We start from the raw sequence: 26970 nt of genomic DNA, 5'->3' as shown, positions 1-26970 counted from the left end.
AAGATTAAGGAATGTTAGTTTTCTTCTTTATTTACGGGTGTAAATTTGCCCGAAAAGTAAGTTAAAAAATACCCAATAAAATATTAATTTCGAACGTAATTGTAACGGCCTTTTTTTAAAAAGCTTGTCTATTCAGCGTTTGAGCATGATAGTTCCTTCAACCGACAGTAGCGTACCCTGCTGGCTATTATGTGAACTACAATAAATAAACAAATACACGTCATCCGTCAGTTCCAGTTTGCGTGAGCGCTGGTTTGGGAACACAAAACCGGGTGCTCGGCGAATCATTCCAACCCGGCACTAGAAAATGTTATCTTTTATCAGTGAAAAATGTGGTTTTTAACGTTGTTTGCGTTCGTGCTGCCATTCTTTACCGTGCACGGAAATGATTACAATTTCCTTTTCAACGCTACTAAGTATTTTATTGCTCCGTTTGGTTGAACGATGGATGAAATCTGGTATTAATGATCATATTTTCCCCTCCCCAGACTGCCAAATAAAGCCGTAACGCCAACGCTAGCGAATGGACATCTCGGGTTCGTCGTGTACGGAGATTCCGTCCACCTGAACGGTGTGTACAATGGTTTGAAAGGCGTAAGCCACCGGGCACGGATCCCAAACTTTGCCAACATTCAGCTAGCCAATTGTTCATCGCTGCAAACGCAACCGAAAAACTGCCGGTATCAGTTGGACATGCGACAAGGCAAGTTCCGAACGACACTGGACGATCCAGCGGGCGGCTACCGGGTGCAGCACGAAGTCTATCCCAACAGACATTTCGATCAAACGATCGTGAACCGCATACACATCCGCCGGCTGAAATCGACCGGCCTGCTGGAGGTGGAAACGCGTCAGCTGATGGGATCGAAAAGCGTCGATCTGGTAGAAGTACCGGCGGAAAAGCTAAACTTCCATGGTGAAGAGTATCTTCTTCTGTGCACGAAAACGAAACAGGTTGAAGATCCCATGTATCAAAAGGAAGGACATCCGGTGTGTGTGGCGTACAGGCAAGTGCCACGCAAATTAACTCTCACCCCGGAGGAAACGGATCGTGAGTTTCTTTACCTGACGGTTTTCTCGCACACGAGGCAGGAAGTGGAAAGGGAATTGAACGGGCTGAAGGGTAACGATCACGAAAGGATGCACCGCGTTGAGATGGGTCGTATGTGGCAAAAGTATGGCATCCGGGTGGAGGGAAACGATCGGTTAGATCGTGTCATCAAAGCAAGTGCCTTCTACCTATCGAGCTCCCTCCCATCCCAATCATCCTTCCAACCGGGCAGCTATCCGTTCTATGGCCTTTCCCCATCAGGATTGGGTCGTGGCGGTAAGGAACTAGCCGAGTACCAGGGACACAGTTTTTGGGATACGGAAATGTGGATGTTTCCACCGATCTTGCTGCTCGATCCAGCGAATGCCCGGAAGCTGCTACATTACCGAACGCTCGTAACGGAAGCGGCCGCCGATTATGCCCGCAGCAATGGGTACGAAGGTTGGCAATACGCCTGGGAGTCGGCATTTACCGGGCGCGAAGTAACGCCGGACTTTTGTCCCCAGGTGCCGGAATATCAGCACCACATAACGGCGGACATAGCGTACGCGGCTCGGCTGTACTATTACGCGACCGGCGATCTCGAGTGGTTGCGTACGGATGCGTGCCGGTTGGCGTACGAAACGGCACGGTTTTGGAAGAGTCGGGTAGATTATAATCCGGACACGGATACGTTCGACATTGGGCGGATTATGGGTCCGGATGAGGATCATCATAACGTCACGAACAGCATCTACACGAATGTGATTGCGGCACATAATTTGTTCTTCGGTGCGTTCGTTGGGTGCCATTGCCGGGCATCGCTTCCTGAAGCTTCCGAGGAAGAGTTTGCCCAGTTCGTGCGGGTGGCCAAAAGTATCACCCTACCGTACAACGCACAGTACGATGTGCATCCGGAGTATCAGGAGTACACGTTCGGTACCCAGATAAAGCAGGCGGACGTTGTGCTGTTGGGCTATCCGTTGGAGTTTCCCATGAAGGAGTAAGTGGCGGAAATGTCCGTTTACAATAGCAAGATTTCATAACATCGCTTTCCTTCGTTCCGCAGGTCAACGAAGGCAAACAATCTAAAGCTTTATTCGATGGTAACGCGCCCCGATGGTCCCGCTATGACGTGGGCGATCCACACGATCGGTCATCTCGATTTGAACGAGCCGGACCACGCAGCGGCAATGTTCCGCAAGAGCTACAAGCAGTACCTGCGTGCGCCGTTTCACGTTTGGAGCGAAAATGGTGATGGGGCCGATGGGGCGGGTAATTTCATAACCGGTGCCGGAGGATTTCTACAATCGCTCATCAACGGGTACGCTGGCGTGCGGTTACGACACGGCAAGTTGGTTATCGCCAATGCTCGGCTACCGCCCGGTACGACGCGACTGTTTCTACCGGAGCTTAACTTTGGTGGCGTGAAGTTCGCGCTCGACGTAGGACAGAACAGTTTTCGTGTTACGTTTGGCAGTGGGACGAGAGAGTCGTTTGCAAAGCTCACTCTGCTCGTGGACGATCTCGAGCGGGACCTGTTCGAAGGGTGTGAATGTAAGATGCAATCGATCATCTTTAGGTCGCATTTTCCATCGTTAAAGGGCCTGCTTTCTGCTCTATTTTCCAGATGCGGGAAGCAAAAACGCTGTCCTTCTGTTACGACTAGAGCGTGATAATGAAGTGGACAGTGAAAAGACGTCTTCCTGCACGCTGCACGATACCGTCCTTGGTATGCGGTTAGCCGACCAGGATGGCCGACTGTTTACGACCACACAGCTGATTGTAATTTCACTCGCCACCGGACTGTTGGGTGTGTTGTACAGCATCTATGCAGCGCTGAAAAGTAAGCGTGGCCGTGGGAAAGCGACTGAAAAGGAAATCCTGAGCAAGAGACTTCGAAAGAAACAGAAAAGTAAAGCCGGTAAATAAATGTACACCTTTTCTGATGTGATGGGCAAAAGGAGAGAGAGCATATCGAATGGAACATTCCTTCCTTTTTTGGCACTGTTACTGACGAAACCCTCGTAGCGTTCGAGAGGAAGATGCTCGTATGTATCCCCGCCAGAACGCCCGGAATAATCGATTGGCAGACGAAGGCGCTGGGCCTAGTTGTCGCTCATGGCTTCCCTACCAGTTCTATCCTCGAAAGCCCAGTACAGATTGGGCGACAGAATAGACATTCGAAACCATTTTCTCTACAATGCACTAGCAGTGCGGGATGTTTTATTATTTGATTAACTTTTGTTGCTGTTCTCATATGGAATTGCTTAAAATCTCCGGGCGAGAAGATCGGATTACAAATAAAACCGTCCCGAATTTAAGGTTGAATATATCCTGCTGAAACACAAACGCGCACACACAAACACACTCCAGGTAAAGCGATTACGACTGCAGCGCGTGCCTAGCGCTTCTGCTTGATGATGCTGGTGTTCTGCTTGGTTCCGCTCAGCACAATGAACGGTGACTGCGTTTCCTTCTGCTTTGCCTGCAGCATGTTGAGCGTACCGAGCGGTGTATCGGTGGAGCTCATCTTCTTCATCAACTAAACGCGGGAAAAGAAAGCGGGGGGAAAAAAATCTCCTGTTAAAAAGCCTCCACAGTTAAGGAAAATGTCGCCAAACTTACCCCCTCCTGTTCGCTTTTCTTCAGCCGCTTCTCCACCTTGTTCTTGCCCGGCCCTTTACCGTGGAACTTGTGCGACAGATAGCGGAACGCTTCCTTCGGCGTCAGCAGATGTCCGTTGTCGTCGATGTACTCGAGCTTCACGTTCGGCTTGAACGTTTCCTTCTCCTTAAACTCCGTAATCGGACCGGCGTAACGATCGCGTCGCGAGTACTTATCGTTCTCCTCGCCATAGTTCTTGTCCTCGATCGAATAGTTCTGGGCTTGCAGGTGAGCGAACCGTGCATTGCTCGGTCGATTGCTCTCTTCCCGCTCGAGGTATCCCTTCGATTGGGCCAGCTTCAGGGCGCCCGCGACACTGAGCGCAACGTCCGGCTCTTCGTCCAGAATGGCCACCTCCTCCACCTTTAGCTCACGGTTGTCCTCCTGCTCCTGTTCCGTGTTGACCGAGTTCCAGGTGCCGCTGTGCTGTGCGCCATGATGAGGGCGCCGCGACGATGGACCTTCCTCCGGATCCGATTCCATCCCTTCGCGATCGCTTGCACTGTCCCGCTCAAAGTCCATCATTTCGTTCGGATCCTCCTCGCGGTTACCGGCCGTTCCGTACGTTGGAATGTCACCGAGCGTACGGCAAAACTCGGCCGTCGCATTGAGCAGCATCGTACCGTGATGGTCGAGCTCACCGCCACTGTCCGGTTCCTCCTTCATTTCGCTCTTGATCCGCTCGGGATCGATCGGCAGCGCTTTGGAGATGATCGCTTCCTTCTGCTTCAGCCGACGTGCTTTCTGTAGCGCTGCTTGCAGATCTTCATCGTCCTCCATCGTATCCTCGAGCTTGACCGTGCTCAGATCCTCCGAGATGGCCGGTGTGTCATCGGTGACCAGGATTTCTGCTGCCCGGGCCCTTATGCTTCTTCGATCTTCGGTCGCAGACGCACGATCCGTTCCGGATCGTTCGTTGCGTCTCGAGCGTGATCCCAAATCAGCCATACTTTCTTCTGCCGGCAGCGAGGCAAGCAAATCATCCGCCCGTAGCTTCTGGCGGATTTTGCGTACCTTCTTTTTGGGTTTCTTGAACGAGGACAGCTCCGTTTCGGTGAAGTAGTCCGACACGAGCGTGAGCGGTGTGGTTTCGAGCGAGTCGAGCTTTTTCTTCTCCAGCTTCGTCTTGATTTCTAGCAAACGACGCTTCTCCTGTGCTTCCTGCTCGGCATTCGACCCGATCACGAAACTGCTTTTACGCTGCCCTTCGATTTCTTCGTTGTACTTCCCCAGCACTTCGCGCTGCTTCGGCATACCGAACTCGTCCACATCGTCCTGACAGTACACGTCGTAACCGTAGTGCTGCGGATTGGCCTTACGGTTCTCCACGTTGCGCTTGTACCGCTCGTCATCGATCATGTTGACGTTCACGAGCGTATCGCCCGCTTCCTCGTCCAGCACGTTCGCGTCCTTGAGCGTCAGAATGACCTGCCGGCCCTCGGTGAACGCTTCCACATCGTGCTCCACACGGAGCCCTTCCAGGTCGCGATCGCGGTACGACCCTTTGCCGAAAGCACCTCTCCGTGAAGATCCTGCACTCGCCCGTGCGGATGAATCCAAATCCCCCGACACCAGCTCTTCGTCCATCTGATCCAACAGTCGGGCCCGCTCTTCGGCCTCCTTCTTGAGCCGATCCTTATCGCGCGTTTTGGCGACCCAACTCTTCAGATCATCCACATCTTCCTCCTCGCCGAGCGTCTTCAGTCGCTTCAACTTTTCCTCGATCGCTCGCTTCTCGCGCCGTTCCTTCAACTTTTCCCGTATCTTCTCTTCCTGCGTTTTTTCCGACAGATTCTTGGCCGGTTTGTGATAGAATTCACCCCAGTCATCTTTTAACTTTTCGTTGCCGTCTTGCTCACCCGATGCTTTGGAACCTTCGCCCGATTTGGACCCGGTTCCAACTTCCAGCGGACGAAGACCTAGTTTCGCTCGCAGTTTGTTTGTTTCCTCGATCGATAATGCATCACCCGCACCGTTTTCGGGTATGGGTGAGGCGGACCGTTTGCTGGCGGAACTGGATGAGGTCTTCGGGGGTGGTGGTGGGGACGGTGATCGAGCACGCTTCTTGGACGACGTTTCCAACGGGCGCAGACCCAGCTTGGCCCGCAGTTTGTTCGTGTCTTCCACGGAAAGATTATCGCCGGCACCATTGTCGGGGATGGGAGAGACAGATCGTTTGCGGGAAGAAGAAGCTTTCGGGGGAGGCGGAGGTGAAGGGGACCGTTGACGTCTACGCGAGGAAGTTTCCGTTTGCACCTTCGATGCGCCAACTTCTAGCGGTTTAAGCCCAAGCTTCGCCCGAAGTTTGTTTGTTTCCTCCACGGACAACGAATCGCCCGCACCGTTGGACGGTATCGGTGATACGGAACGCTTGCGGGAGGATGTTTTCGGTGCGGGAGGAGGTGTGGGCGAGCGGCGACGCTTCTGTACCTGGGGCGGTGGTGGAGGCGACGGCACTGCATCCGCTTCCGGCGATTTGCGGCTGATGGAGGGTGGTGGTGGCGGTGCACTCGTATCATCCAGCGGCACTTCTACACAATCCGAACTGTCGGAATCATCGTCCACGGTGTTCGTTTCGGGATGGTCACGCACGGTGCGATGGTCGCGTTCGTACTGTCTACCATGGTGATGCCTGTGCTCGCTGTGGTCACGCTTGTGCTTCTTGTGCCTTGTGCGGCCGGCCTCGTTGTAGCCATCGTTGTCCTCGGAGTAGGAATCGGAACGACGGCGGTGCTCACGTTCCGAACGCTCGAACCGTGGTGAGCGGCTACGTGAACGCGAACGACGTTTATGCTTTTTAGAATCTCGTTTATGCTTTTTCGATGAACCCATGGTGGTCGTTACCTGTTCTCAAGCGAGCACGAAACGGGGAAAGCAACGTTTCCTTTATTTTCTCCTCAATTTACGCCTTTATTTTCACACTTTTCACAACTTTTCACAAACACTTTCGGGGGTTTCTTGCTCTTCTTCACAGCGTTTGACGCGAGCCGTTTGACAATTGCTCGATTTCGTCGATTGCGAACCGTCACAATAATCGATGAAACTATCACCTGTCAAGTCGAGCAAGAAAAAGGCCGCAGAACGAAAAGTCGTGTTTGGCTTGGGGGAATAGAAAATTCAATAATTTTAAGAATAAAAGTCGCCTTTCGTTTAATATTTTGAATTTGATATGCGTGTAAGCTCTAGTTAATTACCCGGGAAGCAGTGTTCGTGTTCTAAAGCTACTCTGGTGGGCTAAAATACGGCTCAAACTGTACCATCAATTTGGCGCTTTGTTTGGGTGGATCGGAGCATAAAAAAAACAGCACAATAAACGACAACATGAAACTCGCGCGTAAGGACGAAGCGGTAAACAATGCCCCGGTCGACGGATCCGACGAGGAAGATGATGATATTGTAAGCACATTTCGTGGTGAACGGTTAGAAGTTACGTTCTGTTCAATACTCGTCGATTTACTGAGCTTTTTCTATCTCACCGTAGCATGAAACGTCTAGCATGGGCAGTACCTGCACCGACAACACTTCGAACGGAAGTGAGAGCCAGATTAACCGCAAGAAACGGAAACGCTCGAAGAAAAAGATGACGAAGGTGGTGAAACCGATCTTCAAATTCAGTGGCTACGTGAAGGAAGACCACGGCCAATCGCTGTTTGGTTGCCTTTTCAACTACAATCTCAAGAACGGTGAGCTACCAACGTTTGCGACCGTCGGAAGCAATCGTGTGACGATTTATCAGTGCCAGACTGATGGAGAAATGACGCTGAAACAGTGCTACGCGGACCCAGATGTAAGTTACCCTGATAAGATGAGCACATTATGAACAAATATTTTACTCTGTGCAATTGCCATTTCAGACGGAGGAAGTATTCTATACCTGCGCCTGGTCTCACGACGTGGAAACAGGCAATCCGTTGCTTGCTGCTGGTGGGCTACGGGGCGTTCTACGAGTGTTTAATACGGCGTCGCTGGAAGGACACAAATATTACATCGGACACGGGCACGCCATCAACGAGGTAAAGTTCCATCCCAAGGAACCGTACCTGTTGATGTCCGCCAGCAAGGACCACTCGTTGCGGCTGTGGAACACCAAGACGGACATTTGCATTGCGGTGTTTGGTGGCGTCGAGGGACACCGTGATGAGGTGCTAAGCTTCGATTTTGACATTCAGGGAACGAGGATCATGTCCTGCGGGATGGACCATTCGTTGAAGATGTGGCGTCTCGATACGGAAACGATGAAGAAAGCCATCCAGAACAGTTACACTTTCAACGAGGCCAAGAACCTTTCCCGTTTCCCATCGGTGAACGAACATTTTCCCGTATTTTCGACACGCGACATACACCGGAACTATGTCGATTGTGTCAGATGGATGGGTGACTTTGTGCTTTCGAAGTCGTGCCAGAACACTATCGTCTGCTGGAAACCGGGCCGGCTGGAAGATGTGGAGGTGAAAAACAACGAAACGGTCACCACCGTCATTACCACGCTCGAGTACAGCGAGTGCATTATTTGGTTCGTTCGTTTTTCGCTCGACTACTGGCAGAAGTATCTTGCGCTGGGAAATCAAACGGGGCGAACCTACATCTGGGAGCTCGATACGGACGATCCTGTGCATCCGCGCTGTAGCACACTGTTCCATCCGAAGTGCACGACACCGATCCGGCAAACGGCATTTTCCCGATCGGGCAACATTTTAATTTGCGTCTGCGACGATGGTACCGTATGGCGCTGGGATAAGATAAATAATAATTAGCCTTCGTTCATGGTACAGTGTTTCGCTGGAAAGAACAAACGATTGTGCACATGAATCAAAACTCTTTGCATTAATAAACCCTTTTTTTAGTTGTATTTTTGGGATTTTCATTATTTACCCTGATGGACGTTCCGAAAATGGGCTCAACTGTGCATTTGAATGCACACGGATAATGCGAAACGCTTCCTCGATCGAAGGGAAGGAAGTTTATAACACCTAGTTAAGGAGTGTCCGACCACCTGCCACTTTCTTCTAATCGTCATTCCTTCTCGCTTTCGCAACTATGGGCGCATACGGAGCGGGGCATCGCGAGCGTTCCCTGACCAAGCGCGCACTACGGGATTCGGTCACAATTTGGCCACACAATCACGTCAAAAAGTGCGCCGGTAATTTGACATTTGTGGCTTGTGTGCGTGTGATTGTGCGTGTGCGTTCTAAGTTGTGTGCTTGGAAATTGATTCCCACTGCTGGCGTTTCCCCGTATTTTGCCCGTTCCGAATTGCGCGTGGGTGCTGCAAAAAGTGCGAATAATCCGTGATTTGCGATCCGGAAGTGAAGTGGCGAGTCCGTCCGCCGTCCACTAGCGCAGTGAGCGTGTGCTTCTCCGCGCTGTCCACCATCCTTTTCTGACGGCCCGAAATCTGTTCCGGAGTGTGTGTGTTTTTGTGACCGTGAAAGTGCAGCTGGTGGTGGTGCTGCTGGGTTCGGAAAGTGGCCACAATTCCAACAGCAATGCTGTTTGGTGGCCTTGCCAGCGATTGAGGAAAGTACAGCCAGAAAGCGGAGCCTTACTTTTGTGGACGGTGTGCGCCGTGTGCAGCAGCAAACGCTTGTTGAGAACGCAGCAACGCTAGCGGAAGCGGAGTGACAAACTCGGTAAGTAAATAGAGCGGAAGGGTGCGGGCGGGCGTACGGTGGTGTAAGCGCGTACACTGGCTATGGAAAAGCCAGGAAATCGAGGATGATTTCCATCGCATAAAGTTTTTCAGCCCAGCACATCCCCTTTCCGGTGGGTTACGGAAAAAGGTCGCACACGCGAGATACCGCACAAAACAAAAAGCTGCGCAGCTGCGAAGATGATGGGTTGCGTTTTATTAATCGTGCGAAAGCGTTCCTTCCCCGTTCTGTGGAGGACGCCATTGCGGACGAAGAAAGGCATTTCACCACCAACACACATCCCAGCCGGGGGTGTGGGGTGGCAATGGGAAGAAGGGGTTGCAGGAGATGGGGGAGGAAAGAAGCAAAAAAAAAACACAGTCAAAGGCTCACACTGGACCATTGAAGCGGAAGTGTGTTTGCTCGCTGTGGTGGGTACTGCTGGCTGGTTCTGTGCTACTGTTTTGCGCTTGTTTATTATTCATTGGCTGGGTTTGTGATTCATCGCCGTGGCCGCACGGTGCCCTATAGTTGTGGATGATGACGGGTAATGATGGTCACGACGATGATGATGATGATGATGATGCGGATGTTTTCTGCGCGGCTTTCACTATCAATGAAACCACTGGCTTCCACCGGAGCAGCGGATCACGCCGGAGGTACTTGTTACCAACAGCTGTTGTGCGTGTGTGTGTATGTATGTGCATGCTTAGCCGAGAAGTGTGTCAGCACAAGAATCGGGCCAAGTAACGTTCGGCCTTGCCTTGCGCCTGCTCCAGTGTCTAGCTTTACTACCAGGGTTTCTCAAAGTTTTACCTGTGATCCAGACACCTGGCGCATAGGATCTCTTTTTATGTCTCACATTTATTGGCATTCAGCAATTTGTATTAACTACTTTTTATTTTTAGTTTGAAAGCTTATGTACGTCGATAAAAAATATGGCAGATCAAGACTCCAGCAAGTGGAAATATTGTAGCGTTCCAGACAGTAGCGGTGCCGATCTTTCCCACGACAGGATCTTATCGCTCTTTGGCAAGGGCTGATTATCCGACTTTGTATTACCAATAAAGTCCATTATGTGACCAGCATAGCCTAGTAGATGATGTACGGAATGTACGATTCAATTTGTTCGTGTAAATAAATAAAAATTAGTGGCGATCTTTAAACGCCCCAGGACCGTGCATCGAATCTCATTCGTACTATACAATCTTTCGCAGAAAAGTTAGGCCAAGGCTCCTTGCGGGTTTTTACTGACTCTGATCGGAAAGTAACAGGATTTGTTTTAAAAAAGAAAAAAAATTGCCTCTTAAAATATTTTTATCATTTATACATTTCACGATTGAAGAGGCTACTAATGAAATCTTTCGTTTCATAGTTAGAGAATTGCTTTATCAAAAGTCTTATAAACACAAAGATCGATGCGCGGAATTAGAACCGCAATAAGCCACAATTCTCTTGACATTCCTTCAAAATTGTCACTTTTACGATTGTGTGCTAATTGCACCGTGAGTTAGAGGAACACATAGATCCCAAAATAGCCAATCAATTTGAAGAATTCTAGCCTCTTGAGCTTGCTTTTATTTTGCCCATACTGATGATTCGTGAATAATCTATCGCACATTGCTCGGCCAGTTGCTAAAAACTAATACCCATTTGGGTGTGGTTTTTTTTCCCACTGTTGTGGTTAACCTTTGCGATCAAGCTGATATGTACAGTCAAAAGCTGCTGGCGTTTTCCTTTTCTGCCTCGCAGTACTATGTGTTGCCCAAATGTCAGCTGACGAAAGGGTTGAATTGTTTTATCGCCACACGACGGGGCACAGTAGCAAATAGATGATTCACACCGCTGCGTAAGTTGTTTCTGTGAATTAGGTTCGAATTTCGAACCTTATCGAATGCGTTTATCGCGGAACCGCTCGTCTTGCGGATGACGTCCAATTAGCATGTCTTGTGATCAGTTTGTTTTTTTTTTGGGGGTAAAATGTAGAATCCGGAAGACCTCCCACGCGGTTATTTCGAAAGCAACCCTTTTTACACTTTATTGCTCATTGACATGTGATTTACAAGTAGAGAATGCGTTGTGCGCTTGAAGCTAGTGGCTTCGGTCTTTGGGCTTGTGGCTCACTAAACTGTGTCCAGATTTTCGATCACGATCGAACGATCGTATCCGGGCAGGGGTGCTTCGTGCCGTACACCGTTGTTGATGGCAACGTACTTTGCCTCACCGTCACCGGTACCTTCCACCCCCGCGGTGGGTACATCGGCCATTCGCAAATAGTCGGAGGACAGCAGATCCTGCCCCCGGAGCACGACCGGCTCGGCGTTCCAGTTGTGCAGCTCGTTGGAAACGACCGGCGGCACCAACATCGTTAATCCTTCGGTGCCGGGAGCGGGTTCTAGGTTTTCGAAAACGACCGAATGGTCATAACCTGGCAGGGGAGCTTCGTGACGCGCGCCAGGATTTACGGCGACATACTTCGCACCGGATGATGCCGTCACCGACGAGCTGCTGGAAGCCGATGAGGAGGAGGAGGACGAATGTTCGGAGGTAGCGGGTAGGCCGTAGGTCGGTGCTGGTACACCGTACACCGGGGCAGGAACAACGACCGGAGCTGGTGTTGGGGCAGGTGCAGGTGGTGGTGGCTGCGTTACAACGGTGGTCACGGTGTGATGCTCCTCTACTTCGTGCGGTAGGTCTAGTACTGGGGGAGGGACGGCCGCAGGATACGGAGCGGCACCGGGTACATATTTGCGGTACACTTCAACGACACCGCCCGGTGTGAATTTGGCAAGCCAGGGATGTTGTAGCAGAGGCGTCTTCAGAAGCGCCCCGAGCGTGCTGGCGAGCTTTGCATGCAGCGCTGGAGAATGGGCAACATGGTGCGGTTTTGGGGCGACGACCGGAGTGTAGACCACGGCATGTGTGACGGTTTTTGGTTGCTGGTGTTTTGCGACTAGTCTCTTCACCACGTGCTTTGTGACCAAGAGTGGGCTCGCCGAGCAGAGCGAGGCCACCAATGCCACGGTTATCACTAGGCTAAATGTGAGCTGTGAAGTAGATTGAAAGCGAGGAGTTTCAATTGGGAGGGAGAACTTTTGAAGACTCTTGGCAAACTTACCTTCATACTAGCTGGTGAATGGTTTTAGTACGAATTTCTAATATCTTTATTAGCTCTGCTATTGCAAGTGCGATGCTTCCAATAGGAGAACCCAATGTTTTGTGTGTCCCCTAATTCCCTGGCTGCCGCTATTTAAATGGAACGCATGCGTAGCTCCTATCTCCCACCACCTTAAGATCTTCTTCAATGCCCCCCGAGTCGGGAACCTGATCTTTTCTCCAGAAAGTATACATTACGCGATGACCTCTTAGGGGGGTGTTGGCGAAAATATTTTGGCGATCGGTTCTCCTCCCTCCCTAACCACCGATGTGATCGCAAACCGGTCAAGTGATCATTACGCGCAACTGCACTGTTTCCTCATTGAATACCCCCGGCACGGCGAATTCTTTTTCCGCTGTGGGCTATATTATCGTTGCAAAACCATCCCATTGACCACGATTCCGTTGATCGATCCGGTCACCACCTGTGTGTCTGCGACGGTACGGGTCGCCCTTTTTGGTGACGTGACTGCAGGTCGTTCCCTTGAGTTGGAGGGATCCGATCAGCGGTGGCCCCGTTTAAGGGAGGTGCAAGTGGCGGTGCCTGCTGGTGTTAGATAATTGTGCAAAATTGCATACCACACAAAACATGGCGTCCTTGTCGTATGGGAAGGTTCCTTGTAGATATGATTCGGTTTGATTTTGTTTTCCGTTCAGCTCCCGCCCGACGCTTGGAATGTTTTGCAGTCGTCGTGCGAGTAGCAATGGCAGCAATTGCAGCCATCCTTAATTTGGGAAGTTATTTGCCTTTTTCCTCCCCCCCTTTCCCGTACACCTTTTTTATGACCGTCTGTCAGGAACTAGCATTTGATGTATGGTCGATCTTACCGGTAGGAAAAGGTAAAACAAGAATAATTATTCATAAGATATGGTCACCAAGGAATTGCGGGTGGGCGTGCAATGGTTGATGTAATGATAAAAGTTAAAAATTGCTATCATTATGTTTGTGAGTTGAAAAATAGGGCTAAAACACGACGAAGCGGGCAAATTGTTGATGATATGGGGAAACAGCAATCGTACTTGCCGAGTATTTTGACTCACCTCTGGGTGGAAAGCATTTTTGTTAAGCTCTGTTCTGTTCTTAAAACCAAAAAGGTACATTACTTGAATTGAATTCTAGATGCTATGTGCCCCAGGAGTTCCCCATTGGTTGGTTCTGTAAACAGAAAAACGCCCCTCAAAGCACAACCTAGGAATATGATTCATCCAGCCATCGACGCGTTTCGTATTGCAAACACTCGCAACATCCGAAAACGACGACGCTAAGCCAGAGGTGAGAACGCCACCGTAGAATCACGCGACCTATTAGCTCACCAACTCTTGCCTGCCGTCAAACGGCTGCCAGCAAATATTTGACCGATGATACATTGAACATGAAACACTCCACCGTAGTACATGCGGTGAAAGCTTATGCCACAATGTTTTGGCAATTGTTGTCCTAATGGCTGCTGAGCATCACAGTCTTGGCGCTCTCTTCAAGCACACAGACACACACGCTCAAGCGCGAATCGTCAAGTCGTTTTGTTGCGAAGATAATCGCGTTCGCAGACAGAGGTCGCGCTCAGAAGTTCCCAATTGACGCGCTCTGGTTTTTGTCTGTGGTGCTGATTTTGAGAGGATTTTCAACCTGAGTCCCGCACCTGCCGATGAGGTGGTAGTAATTGTACTAGTAGTACGGCGGGATTGCATTGCTGCGAGACGCGCACTGTGCTCATTGCTTTCGGGAGGGAAAATCTATTATTATCGGGAAAAGGAAGGAAAAACGGCGGCAAACAGATAGGTTTGTTCGGAATGGTTTTGTTGCTCTCTGGTTAGGAATCCACCTGTTAGGGTTTGGGTTTATCTTGCCGCTGTCAACTCATCATCTCGTGCAGTGGTCAATAGCATTGAGAGTTGAGTGTGTACAGCTGATGATTCTAACCATCCAAACGTGATTTCCTAGTTCGCAATTTACACGATCAGAACTTTGAAACATTGCTGTTATATTCAGGCAGTTTATTTGCTTTTAAAAAAGACATAAGTTGCTGCAGATGTTGCTCAGTGTCATAATTATTGGCTAGCGACTACTGCTTTGATGCTTAAAAGCATCTCATTGTTTTATTGACAGATATCCCAGAGTCTCACTATTTAAGTCTTGTCTTCTCCTTTTTTGGCCCAATGACCTCTTAGGCCATGCCTGAGCTTTCTGACTTACTAGACATATTGATACCGCATAGTTGGATAATCAGTCCTCACTATGGGGGAACGACTCAGATCAGATTTGAACCCCGGTCCTGTCGTTTGACGACCGACACCGCTGTCGCATCACCACCGGACGAATTGATAGACAAGTTAAGAATTATATAGCAAGCAATACAAATTCTTGAAGTATAGATTTTTCTCCTGACAACTCCTGTCAAAATATGTTTCCTTGATCGTCTACATCTCCAGAAAGTATTGTATTATATTGTACTAAACTCTTTCATATTTGCATTTACTTCATTAAACCCGGTACCATACGATCGATTTATGCTTAGCTTAGAATCCAAACGCGGTTGATTGTGCTCTCTATCGGGAAGGTTTTACAGTAGAAAGGAAAAAAAGTCAACAACAACTTTACCTCCATTAACCTTATGCGCTCGCACACGTCAGCCCTCTAGTGTGCATTAAGTGCATTGAGTGCATCCACCGACTGTACCCGCCGATCTGTTGCGGGCTGGCAGTAGCGTTGTTGCCTCTGTTGTGCAGGGCGTCCGCCGCCATGGTGGACTTTGTGCTCTGGCGTCGTTGATCACATTCAGCATCACCACCCGATCTCGTGCATCCCAAGTCATGGCGCGAACTGTGAATGCCCCCGCTCGCCACCAGCTCCCTCCCAGCCTCGACCAAATGGAACGAGAGATTTGCATCTTAATCGACCACAGAGACACTTGGACGTCGGGTTTTCTCTCCGTGCGCCGCACGTTCGACAGCTCGGCTCGGACGCTCAAAGCCTGAGAGCTATGTAGAAGAGCTGTGTAGCGTCTTGGCTTTTGTTCGTCTTCTCTGCCAAAGGGAAAAAAGTAAAACGCTAGATAAACTAGATGGGTGAGGAGTTGTAATGTGCCGAGCTGGGGGAGATTATCCGTCGCGAAAGCCAAACAAAACAATTGCTCTAGCGGCCGCCGTTAATCGAAAGTACAAAAACCAATACCGTCAAGCGCGATCATTACTGCGGATGCTCGCTTCTATGTATGTGGTACGTGCATCGTCAGGGTTTACATAGTATGCGGGGTGTGCTTGCTTGTTGTGGTTCCCGAGATGATGGTGGGCTTTTTTTTTTGAATCAATCATTCAATCCCATCTACCAGGTCCTGATGTCCTACCGAAATCTCAATTTGATCGAAGTGAACGCCTGAAGCAGTGTGAGGTGCAATTTGCACCAACTGCCCAGACACACCAAGAGCTAAGTAACGCGCGAAAAGAAGAAAAAGAAAACAATTTCCGATCTTTAATTACCTGCTCGTCTCGCACCGCGCGAATCGCGCCGGATGCATCCGCGATTTTTGTGAGCCGTTGGCGGTTTCACCGAGCCGATGGGGCGATGCTCCAATTGTAATCGCTAATCGGTTGACAGGGCCAGTCTATCGCATCGTTTTCGTTTGTTCGGTCGTAGACTAGCAGCTGCCTGTGGTGGTTCTGGTTATTTTTACGAGAAGGAACGTTAGTTCTCAGAAGAGCTAAGTTTGATCTTCCGATTGGACTAATGTTAGACAAAAAATAATGTAGTGAAAAAGTGTATGAAATGTTCTACAACTCGAGCGTAATGTTTGATTAAAAAATAAGAATCTCCGCGAGAAAGTGTTCACATCTTTGACCAATATTCTACACGCTTGTGTGGGATTGTTTCCGATCGTCATTATGTAATGACATCAAATCGAAGGCTCTGTGACGTTGTACTTCCTAAGTTGCTCTACAATGCACCCCCAAAAGTGATAACTTACGTGAAGTGGTACCCCCAAGGTGGAAATCTATCTGGTGGGGAAAGTGCATTAAAAGAGTTAATAATTTGATCGACGAGACGTATCAATGACAGAACGATCTTCAATCATCATGCTTAACACAATGGCAGGCGGCGGTACGATCGAAGATGTGTAAGTATTGGTAGAAATGTTTGAAGCAAATGCAAAGCAAAGGAAGGGAACAGTCTCAGAAAATAGCACGATTTCGCTATGATTGTATCGTCGACGTCGGGTGAAAATAGCATCGATTACACGACAGCAGGAAGGAATGTGCGTCCTCTGCTACACGCTGTACCGTCCCATGTTTGCCAAAATAGCATCCGTGGCTGTTCGATGCTGTGTCGGTTCATGTTTTAGCTTGAACTCTCGGGGGAGGGGATTGATTATTAAACGAGAGATAGGATTTACTTGAATAAAGTAGCTGCTTGAGATAATCGCGAGATCTGCACATCAACGGGCACCCCGTGGTACTCTGCGCGAGGAATTTCCGCCGTTTGATGTTGAAACTTTTATTTGATAAAAATTGACCTCGAATTACGCAAAGTTTTCCCCCGTGGGAAATTCTTTACACAGCACCACACCACACGATGCGATGAAATGGAAACAGATTGTCTACGGGAGACAGAACCCAGAGATCTTGCCCTGAGTGATGTGCGTTCGGTGGTGTACCGGGAGGTTTTTGCGTTTTTTGTTATGGGAAATGAAAGGAATCACTGTTCGGTCGCTAATTTTATCGCACGTGAATCTTGAAGGGCGTGGTGCGATGGTTGGAAACTGTGTATCTTCCCTGCTGTACACGACGGTGTACATTTTTCTTTCACGGCTGTCGTCTGTTTGGCTAGTAAATCAGCCGAGTACGCAGCAGGCAGAGTAATGTTGGTGGTGGCTGTGTTATTCTTTTTTGTTTCGCACAGCAAACGAAAGTTGGATCCGTTCCAAGAAACTTGGTATCCGACACCTGCATTGTGGATGTGGCGGAATGCGAGTGTTTTGCAGAGCTATTTATGCAATTATTGTACGTAAATGTAACACTTTTCGGATGTGGATTTGTGCGTCTAGAATTGAGCGTTTATAAGCTTTTGATCTTAACTGAGAGATTTGTTTTCTATGTACGGATATTATCAATGCATAGTCTTCTTCATGTTAGATCTTCATGATCGTAGAGCACGAATTTTAAGATTTATCATGAGGCTACATCAATTGTCCTCTAAAAGAACAGTGGAGGAGCCGCTACAGTGACAAACTCTAGGAGCTGTACGATGATCTAACCATCGTGCAGCGAATAAGGCTCTCCAGGCTCTGGTGGACTAGTCATGTCATGAGAATGATACCGGACGACCCAGCCCGTTGGGTCCTTTTGGGTCGTCCTCACGGACAGAGAGGCTTGGAAGGCCCAAATTGAGAAGGAGTGTAGCGTTGATGCGTGCCCCGGAACGGCAGGGATAATCGATTGGCAGACGAAGGCGCTGGACCGTGAGCGGTTTCGAGGATTGTTGCAATGTTGTAAGTAACTAATGATGCTCAATAGATGATGGCATCGCTTTTTGGAGAAGATATATATAACGATCACTGAAGCCATTGTATCGCGATTTGATTTTACTTCAAGTATTAAATTAGAGGCAAAAATATTGTTGAATTAATCTATCCTAGCCGAGAGATGAAAGCATTCCATGTTAAAGTGCCTAGATTTCTATCAGTTGTTGTGGGGTTCCGGTCGGTCCGGACGGTCCCGGTGGCCGAGGAGACAGCGGCGCCGGTTCTCATACGTCAGGACCGGAGTTTAAATCCCATCCAGACCGCCTCCCATTTCGAAGAGCTCACTTCTATGCTACGTTTAAAATCAAGTCACAGAGAGCCAGAAATGGCAGACCGAGACCTTCCAAGGTTGTAGTGCCAAGGAAGGAAGGAAGGAAAGGTTGTGGGGTTCCGCTGTAGGTAAACTATTGGATTTCTTTCGATTTTTACACAATTGCCTAACTAGCGTTCACAAACAACTGCATTGTGAGCTTCACGTCCCTCACGAGTCCTCATCGTGACATTATTCCTGCAGGTGATACATTCATTCTGTTTCGCTTATTCGAAAGGGGTGATCGTTACGCATTGATAACATTTACATATGCATTGTACTCACAAAAAAACCCCTTGGGAGTGTATCCTCATTTGCTACAAGTGGAACTGTTTTCCTTACTGAGCAACAAAGAAAGAACGTAATGAGTTTGCGCTCATTTTGACGCAAAAGATTATTTTCCCAACCGTCACTAATCAACGGCTGTGTGTGTGCGCTACAACTACACATCAGGAAGCGGCATAACCGTCATTAAGTGTTTGTAATTGCGGCATGATACACAATCATGCAATAGTAGTGACCGACCGCCCCATAACTTCCACCCCATTGTAAAGAGTTTCGTACATTGATGAAATATTCGCCAAGGATATCGCCGTCCCATGCGGTCGTCGTCGTGTTCGTGCCCCCGCCAACCGGTATTGCAAGGAGGGAGCAATCAAAAAACGGGAGGAAAGCGTGTGACGAGCCCTGGACGCATAAAAAGCTAAAACTTGTTAACGATTTTCCTCCCTCTTTGAATGTTGCAAACGGAAGAGCTCGACGGCAGGAGAAAACGTACCGCCGGCACCGAGGACGGTGCGGTTTGGAACAGTCAATTACGTCAATGGAATTGTAGTGTGCGCAGTACGAGAGCCCCCTGGAAATGCGTTATTCTGGAGGAAAACCGTAGCTCCATGGTGCGTTTACCAGGAAGGAAAAAGAGATTGACGGGACATAATTCGGATTTTACATTATAAAAACATTGAGCATATTGTTTCTTGGAAGTAGGCAATAGTATTGGAACGACATTAGACTTTAATCAGTATGGCCAATAAGGAAAAGATTCAGTCAGCTCGAAGAATATTTCAAAATAATTCACAAAACACTTTGCACGTTTCCTCTATTGCAACTTAAACTCCTATTAAAAGATTACTTTCAGCTATCGCCGGTCATCTAATTCTTCGTCTACAGCATTGAGTTTCATTGAGGTTCCAATAAGGAAGATCGTTAAGCCATATGGACACTTAAACAAACTTTTCATCAAACTCTACTAGCTTTTATTCTGATACCTTTTTTCTCACTCTCTCGTCGGTAGAGTTTTCACCTCGCACAGACAACGAATCCTTATTTACTTCTCGGAACAACTCGCGAAAACGTCAATCGTCATCCAATTATCATACCGAACCGTGTAGAACACAAACCACCCCGCACATACGCGGTGCAATCACTCAGCAGCTGTGTGCCGGGTTGCCGCACTTTAAAGTGCACACGGATAGACGGCCTTGCATATCGTGTGTTGTTGCAATCTCAGTTGCAGTTGATGATGATGAGGAGTTACATGTGTGTGTGTGTGCATGTAAGCCTGTCCAGAAGTAGAAAGAAGGTGGAACAAATTAGAATGACATATAACGGCGTCGGTTTGCAATGGTAATAGCCGGCACGCGTGCCCGTGTTGGCCTACTGCGTACTAGGGTTGGTGGAATCAAAGTCGATGCGCGATTTCTTCCCGACTAAATACGTCACGGTCTGACTGAGGCTGGTGGATGGATGGATGGAGGGATGAATGGATGTTGCATGGGGAAAGAAATCGCTACGGAAGTTACTTGAGCTTCTGAGAAATAGAGGTGTGCAAGTAACATGTGTAACATTGATGAAATTGAGCACGTCAAGAGATCCCCGAATTCTTGTAATGTTGTTCCGATAGACATGATTTGGGGTTATTGTATCGACTTAGGATGCGGAATATGTAGTTTCGATTTCCAAGATTTCTCGGAGTAGTAGTTGAGATATTCTCCAAGATGTTCTAACAAGATCCAGATCCAATTTCCAAGATCTGCTCGTGGTACATTTTATTTCTCTCTAGCTGCATTATGCATGATGAACGATTAAATCACGCTCGAGAAATAAAATCATATGTTCTCTAAACAAACTACGCTTGACAGGTAATCGGTCGTAAAACCCTGCTTAACGAGCGCACAGACATTTGTGTGAAGCGGGTGTACTTACTGCACCCGAACTGCTGCGTCCAGGGATTGTGTGGTGGGAGCTGGGTTTGTACAGCTGCGGTGTCGTCGGCGGCCTGCTTCTTCGGAACATCGAAAACGTTCCGTCCCTGTTCGGGGATGGACGACGACGATGTCTGTCCACTGTCTGCTGCTACCGTTACTTCGATGGACAAAAAGTTCGCCAATAAGCAGGCGAGTTTGTACACGGAGAGATGGACACACACACACAGGGTGAGGGATTGTTCGTGTATGGTATGGTTTGTCATCGGAGCAAGGGTTTGCCCACGGATTCTTCGGCTGTGTGTTGCTTCTCCCGACTTTTTACTGTTCGTTGGGTGTGCAGGCGTGTTCGTTGCTCGTACGCTGCAATGCTTGATGGCGTTTTCGCTCGTCAGGACCATCAGATTATGATGGAGCCGTTTCCTTTAAGTGCTTTATAAATATATTAAGCGCAGCGCTGTGGAGCTGTGTTGGTGATGCTGTATGTTCTTGTCTTTCCTTCCCTTGTGGTTAAGATGTGTGCCGGATAAGTTGCGCTAGGTTATGGCTGCTGAAGACGGACGAAGGTTGGCGAATCTCGGACATCGTCAACTTCATTCGCTAGAACTCGGGACGGAAGCATGAGTCGTAACTTTTTTCCTTGAGGAAGGAAGCGAAATGTGGGGTTCACATTTACTGAACCATCAACCCGCCAAAAGCTGACTGCCGGAAGCAATCGCTGCAAATTGCTTCTTCGTCAACTCGTTTCGTCGTGTGTTGGTTTATTGGCGTGAAAGTGCCGGATCGAAACAGCTCACTTTAATTCGCTCTTTATGCTCGATGATCTGATCAATCTCTCTGTCCTATGTCCCAATGGCACGCGTTCGTTTTGAGACTTTAATGCACTGTAAACTGCTTGCAGTAATGGTCGCGCGTGTTGGAGTTGTGGTCTATTGGGCCTTGGAGTATAATTCGGTCGGAGTAAGGCCCACAAAAAGCTTTTGTTTATATTACTATCCCCACGTGTTTTATCATTTCTGTATCTCTAAGGCACACGTGAAGTGTCCAGCAAGAAGATGTCTAAAAGTGGATGAAAAAAGAAGGTTTAACCGATGCATTTCTGGTCCAAAAATAGGAAAGAAAAACGATCATTCCAATAAAGAGAAAGGGGATTGTTGCGTATAGATCGAGACGCGAGTGCAAAAGAGAACTCCCCAAGAAAGGGTTGGAATAGTTGTGGTCGCCGGCATGTCGGCAATTCGGGCGCGCGTGTCCTCGTTCTCTGGCTGTCTGTATCTTCCAGGCTCTTCAGCATCATCCCGCACCTCAAGCGGGATCCTCCTTATCTCTCCACACCTGTTTATCAGGCAGAAGTAACTGTGTTATGTCCCATCGACGACGATCCGTTAGGTGCGTACATTTATGTTGTGGCCAGCACTTACAAGTACTAGTAGTACTCCCAGGTTCATGCTGGTTGTAAAACGGAACGTAAGGCCGAGCATATGATTTGTTGGTTCGCTCCACCCGTCCACCCGTTCCCTTCCAGCAGTCGTCAGCCACACCACCCGTAGCCGTAGCCAGTTGCATGTGCCGGTCATCATGATCGTATCACTTATGGTCGATTATTATGCCCAGCTTCTGCTCCCAGCTTCGGAGGTCCGTGATGGCGATGCCACGCGACCACCGATAGGGAACGACGGGTGCGCGTTCCTTGCGGTCTAATGTTCCCATTTGTCCATGCACTTACGTGACACGATAAAGGCGATCATTTAGTGTCGGTGCTTAAGATGCGATGATTTTTTAACGATAACACGCACATAAACTGGATTCGATTTACGAAGTGAAGATTAGATTATGCGTTTAGCAGGGTTTGTCCCTTTTGAAACGTATTATTTGATGTTAGTTTTGTATATCAAAACATTTTCAAATACTTATCCAACAGCGTGTAAATAATGTTGTTGTTGCCGAGGCGTGTTCAGCATAAACGATTGTATCCGATGGAAAACCAGACCCACCAGATACATGCGCTGGTCTCAAGTACCCGCTGATATCGGGTGGTGCATTCCTGCGCTCTGACCTGTTTTATTGGCGCCCGATCCAAAAACAGAAAACGACACACAAATCCACCTCCGATATGCATTCCTCCACCTTCGAACGCTCCGAAGAAGATCGTTCCCCACCTTTTGTGCGTGCATTCGCGTGCGTCCCAAGCGGTTTTCTACCGTCGGAAACAGGTAGTCCCCCGAGCACACGGGGGCAAGTCGATCGATCATTGGTTGGTGCGCGTTCCATTTCTTCGCGAATCTTTCACCAAAGTGTACGGGATGTGTCGCAGGGTGCGTGCGTGATACAATGAGGCAGTTGAGCGGCGCCAGATAAATGGTGCGCGAGTTAATTTGTTCCGGATTAGGAAGTGGCCTCGGGAAATCACGCACCGGTCGAAACCAGAAGGCGCCGCGTTACACTTAGGCGCACGCGGTATCGGGAAAGTATGTCCGTGTAATTATGATGCGCAACTGAGCCGGGGTACGGATTTTCGAACACAATTCAATTGGACAGTGAGACAAGCTTTTTCGAAAATTATTCGCTGACATGTTAACACGAATGTTGGGCATTGGAGAATGGTTTCGTATGCGGATCACGTAGCAGTAAATTAATTTCCTCTTATTGAACTCCTGCCATTTGACCGAAGGGTGTCAGTTTTACGCCCCAGTTTGTTTTTGGAGAACTGAATCTTGAAGTTGGATGTACCTTTCACATCAGCACCGAAACGTTCGCAATTGGAAGTGGTTTGATTTATTGAATGTTTGGCGAAATATTCATGCTTGGATATGTATGCTTTCACCCCAAAAAAAGAGGATCGATCGTCGTCCACCACCGAGAACCAACCCTTGGATGGACTCCTTTTTAGTGCGAAAACGTGCAGTTGCATCGTCCTCTCCACAATATCATTGACCTCATCTTCTCGCGCGCACGAAGTGCATCGTTAGCGCCATGCGCCGTCGTCGTTTATGACACTGACTCGGGACTGGGCGGGCTGTGGCCCCGGTTTGCCCTGGCATAATGTTTGCGACATTGCCGTGTTTTGTCGCGGGCAGTGTCGCGCCAGTAATATGTTTGCCGGTGTGTGACACCCCATCCCGTTCGTACAGTGCGATCCTCTCCCGCGTTCTACAAGATCAACGCGTCTGATCGTTCTTCCATTACGTCTGATATTCTTGCCGTGCCGTCCAATGTTGCTTTCTCTCACTCCGGTTCTGTTCTCGAGCTGTGTCCATTTTTCGCTTCGACAACATTCGTCATCAGAGATGGGGATGGGGAAACAAGTATGGTGGATGTGCATCAAATGTTATGTGAACGCACGTTTTATGCACAGACGCATACGGCACGGCTAGATTGCCTCGGACCTGTCAGTCCGTGGATGTGCGTTTGTGATTTATGCGTTTTGTGACGCAAAGGTGTGTAGACGCTGGATGCAACAACGTCCAACTGCTCCGCACATCTTGATAGTGGCACAAGCGGGCGGGAATGGCGTCTGGGCTATGGGTACACACTTAGAACGTTGATCGTAGACCGGTACCGTAACGTGGTACGGGTTTTGATGGATCGATAAAATGATCGACAGGGAGTGTATGTTTCGATGGAGATCAAATAAAAGTGTATGAACATCATCATTCTCGTCTTAAGGGAATACGCTAGTGGTTTTTAAACAAACACCAAGAATGTATAGTATTCCATCTATTATCTATTGTATCATAAAGATGAGCATTTGGCTCATGTAGGAGGGCTTGATGTATAGAACTTTTCGAGATATTAAGAAACTTATCTGGATTCTTCCATTTTATGCTTCAAAGAGTTAAAAAGTAGGTAACTATTCCTCAATTAACCTCAACAACCCTGTAGTATATTCAAATTTAGTTAATCTTTGCTAAAAGTGTTTTTCCTGGAAAAATCAGTGTCCTAGGCTCCTCAGTTATAAAATACAATTCCTATAGATTTTATTTATTTTCTGATTTAAAACTGAAAACATTCATAAACTCTAGAGACTACAACATTGGTAGCCACTCACAAGGGAGTTCTTGTACACGTACTCCCAATTACGGCAAAAACGAGGCAACGTCGTGCGAATCACGTAACTCAATCACGTTCCGATTGGAGCAAATTATCACATTCAATCTGATATTTAACAGAAGGCAAACAGGGAGTCTGCATTTACTGCAAAATGGGCTCCTGTAGTACATATCCTATCCGCGCATTGCAGTGCAATACTTATTTAGTTCTTTCGATCACTCCCTGGAGAGATGTTCCTCTATACCAAGGAAATGCGGTTCAGGACAAAGACTCGAGAATATTGCTCACTTCACTCCCCCCTTTTTTTTGCTCCGTTTTCGATCACGTTCCTAGGTCTACTTTTTGCATCCCTCACCCTCTTTCCAGCATAAGGTGGTGGGCTCACAATTGAGTGCAAATCGATCATGAATCACAGATAAAGTGGTTCGATGTTTCTGGGCAAAATTGGAACGATCAGTGCTGTCTGTGTTCATTCTAGCCCATATGCGATGGAAATAGCACCGATCGTGAGGTGCTGCAAAGGTGCAAAGAGTGCTGTTTTTCTAACACAGTTCCAGCCAACCATTAGCGCACACCGCCCGATGCCTTTTTAATGTTTTGTAGCGTTTAGCTATGCAAACTGTTGTTGTTTTGTGTGTGTGTGTGAGCGTGTCTGCTTCTATACCATTTGCCATTATGGTAGCTGCCCGTCGATCCGTGATCTCTCTGTAGCGCTGAGTTTGTTCGCAATTCGATGATTATTGGTGTCGGAGGGAAGCTCTTCCCACGCGAGTACTCACAGATGCAGACCAAAAAAAGAAAAAAGAAACAAATTCAGCACATAGCATATGATAAACGCGAAGGCGGACAGCATCAGCACCGAGAACACAATCATCCCCTTAAGCCTGGTATACACTCGTTACGGTTTCTTTTCAATCTTTGCTCTGTGGGTTTTTCCGCGAAGAGATGCGAGACGTATGTGAAAATATTGTGTATTTCAGAAATGGGCGCAACAGATTTTGTTGATACATATTTTATAAATCAGCAAGGATGCTGAATGCGGCAGGCGTATCTGGAGTTGTACATCAACGTAAATCCCACCACTCTGGGGTGGATTCTGATGCATGTTGTTGTTCTTTTAGGTCACGTGTCTTCATACTCTATGCAAACTTTATAGTCTTAAGACTGAGCATTTTTAATTCTACTCAGAGTACCATTAAGGTCCTCGTCCAGCTAACGTTTGGGTTTGATTAGGTTTTCGTCCTAAAAAAAGCAAACTAACGAAGGTCCCGAAAACAATCCCTCTACCGCTACACTGGACAAGATTTATAAAGCTATAGGTCTTCTTCTTCTTCTTTGGCCTAACGACTTCTTGGGTCAACGCCTGCCATTTCTGGCTTACTAGACCAGACTTAATGCTACCACGTAGTTGGATATTCAGTCCTCACTACGGGGGAACGGTCCGGACGGGATTTGAACCCCGGTCCTGCCGTATGAAGATCGGCGCCGTTATCGCCTCGGCTACCTGCTAAAGCTATAGATATTTTAAGCATAATATTAAACCAGCGATTAATAGACCTTTCAGGTTGCCGACAACGATATTTGATTATTAAGAACAATCTCCAAAATAGCTATGATGAGCGTACCGAAATAGCAAATGCTTCCAACGCATCGCGCGAAATGTTTTGCTCGTACCGGAAATTCCTTTACCTTGACGCGCTTCGCAATTCTAACGGGAATGCAGCGGCTTTAATCTAGCGCGTATCGCGCCTTTTTTTTTCGCGCTGAAGTCTGCCTCGCTGTGCTGTTCAACACGATTGCTGGGGGAGGGAGAAAAAAGCATATACCACGACCACCACAATCAATTCGAATGATGTGAGTGACACGAACGTGTGTGCAAGATGATGATTCTGGAAGAGCAAATGACAGATCAATCTGATTGGGATGGCGAACGATTCTGACAAGCGTCTTCTTATAAAGTGTGCATCACAACTGCTCGATGCCTTCCCGTTACGACGAACGTCAGAGGCGAGATTTCAGCGGCAGGGTGACATAGTTGGCAACACCGAACAGAGCGAAAAGCTTCAGGGAGTAAAATCCGGCAATCTTCCATGTGTCCCCCCTTCCCCCGTGAACATCGTCCTGTATGCACGTTGCCCCTGTTCCTGCTTATGATTCGCGTGATCGATCGTAGTACGCCGCGGCTCCGCGTCGATGAGGATTTACAGATGAACAGTGAGAGTCGCGCGAAAGAAAGCACCGAGCACCGGGGCTGTGCGTGTGCTGAGAAGGAAGCGTAGAACGACGTACAACCAGGAGAGAACGGCGTTCGGGAGGCCGCCCCGTTGTGTGGTTGTTGTTTACGGCGAAGAAATCGAACGACTAAGACGACGAGCGTCGTAAGCGATGAAGTTTGTTTCTCAGTCGC

At 48.3% G+C, this 26970-nt stretch overlaps 5 protein-coding genes across 6 annotated transcripts in view; 3 read left to right on the top strand and 2 right to left on the bottom strand.

The window, feature by feature from the left end:
* Positions 1 to 227: 227 nt before the first annotated feature.
* Positions 228 to 3017, top strand: LOC118512519 (protein-glucosylgalactosylhydroxylysine glucosidase-like). Its single transcript, XM_036057060.1, has 4 exons — positions 228 to 416; positions 489 to 2033; positions 2100 to 2587; positions 2661 to 3017. Exons 1-4 carry the CDS (start codon positions 331 to 333, stop codon positions 2960 to 2962), a joined length of 2421 nt encoding a protein of 806 aa, XP_035912953.1. The 5' UTR covers positions 228 to 330; the 3' UTR covers positions 2963 to 3017.
* A 205-nt stretch (positions 3018 to 3222) lies between these two features.
* LOC118512518 (U4/U6.U5 tri-snRNP-associated protein 1) lies at positions 3223 to 6681 on the bottom strand. The gene is made up of 2 exons (XM_036057059.1): positions 3659 to 6681; positions 3223 to 3575 (listed from the first exon to the last, which is right to left on the bottom strand). Exons 1-2 carry the CDS (start codon positions 6527 to 6529, stop codon positions 3435 to 3437), a joined length of 3012 nt encoding a protein of 1003 aa, XP_035912952.1. The 5' UTR covers positions 6530 to 6681; the 3' UTR covers positions 3223 to 3434.
* An 80-nt stretch (positions 6682 to 6761) lies between these two features.
* LOC118512525 (polycomb protein eed) lies at positions 6762 to 8546 on the top strand. Its single transcript, XM_036057069.1, has 3 exons — positions 6762 to 7093; positions 7179 to 7484; positions 7552 to 8546. Exons 1-3 carry the CDS (start codon positions 7019 to 7021, stop codon positions 8449 to 8451), a joined length of 1281 nt encoding a protein of 426 aa, XP_035912962.1. The 5' UTR covers positions 6762 to 7018; the 3' UTR covers positions 8452 to 8546.
* Positions 8547 to 8808: 262 nt separating this feature from the next.
* Positions 8809 to 26970, top strand: part of LOC118512524 (protein mothers against dpp) — a 34072-nt gene continuing 15910 nt past the window's right edge. Inside the window, exon 1 of one of the 2 annotated variants that reach the window (XM_036057068.1) lies at positions 8809 to 9327. Coding sequence is in view for 1 of the 2 variants with exons in the window: in XM_036057067.1 (XP_035912960.1) it covers positions 16592 to 16595 (4 nt within the window). In the remaining variant the exon portion in view is untranslated. Of the gene's footprint in view, positions 9328 to 14450; positions 16596 to 26970 lie in introns of those variants that run through there. The other variant, XM_036057067.1, reaches the window with a different exon arrangement.
* LOC118512526 (pollen-specific leucine-rich repeat extensin-like protein 1) lies at positions 11333 to 12574 on the bottom strand. Its single transcript, XM_036057070.1, has 2 exons — positions 12446 to 12574; positions 11333 to 12374 (listed from the first exon to the last, which is right to left on the bottom strand). The coding sequence occupies exons 1-2, from the start codon at positions 12449 to 12451 to the stop codon at positions 11451 to 11453; spliced, it is 930 nt and encodes a 309-aa protein (XP_035912963.1). The 5' UTR covers positions 12452 to 12574; the 3' UTR covers positions 11333 to 11450.

The sequence above is a fragment of the Anopheles stephensi genome, chromosome 3 (assembly GCF_013141755.1).
Source record: "Anopheles stephensi strain Indian chromosome 3, UCI_ANSTEP_V1.0, whole genome shotgun sequence".
Lineage (NCBI taxonomy): Eukaryota > Metazoa > Arthropoda > Insecta > Diptera > Culicidae > Anopheles > Anopheles stephensi.
Note: the sequence above shows the minus strand (reverse complement) of the source record. Positions and strands in the feature narration are given on the sequence as shown.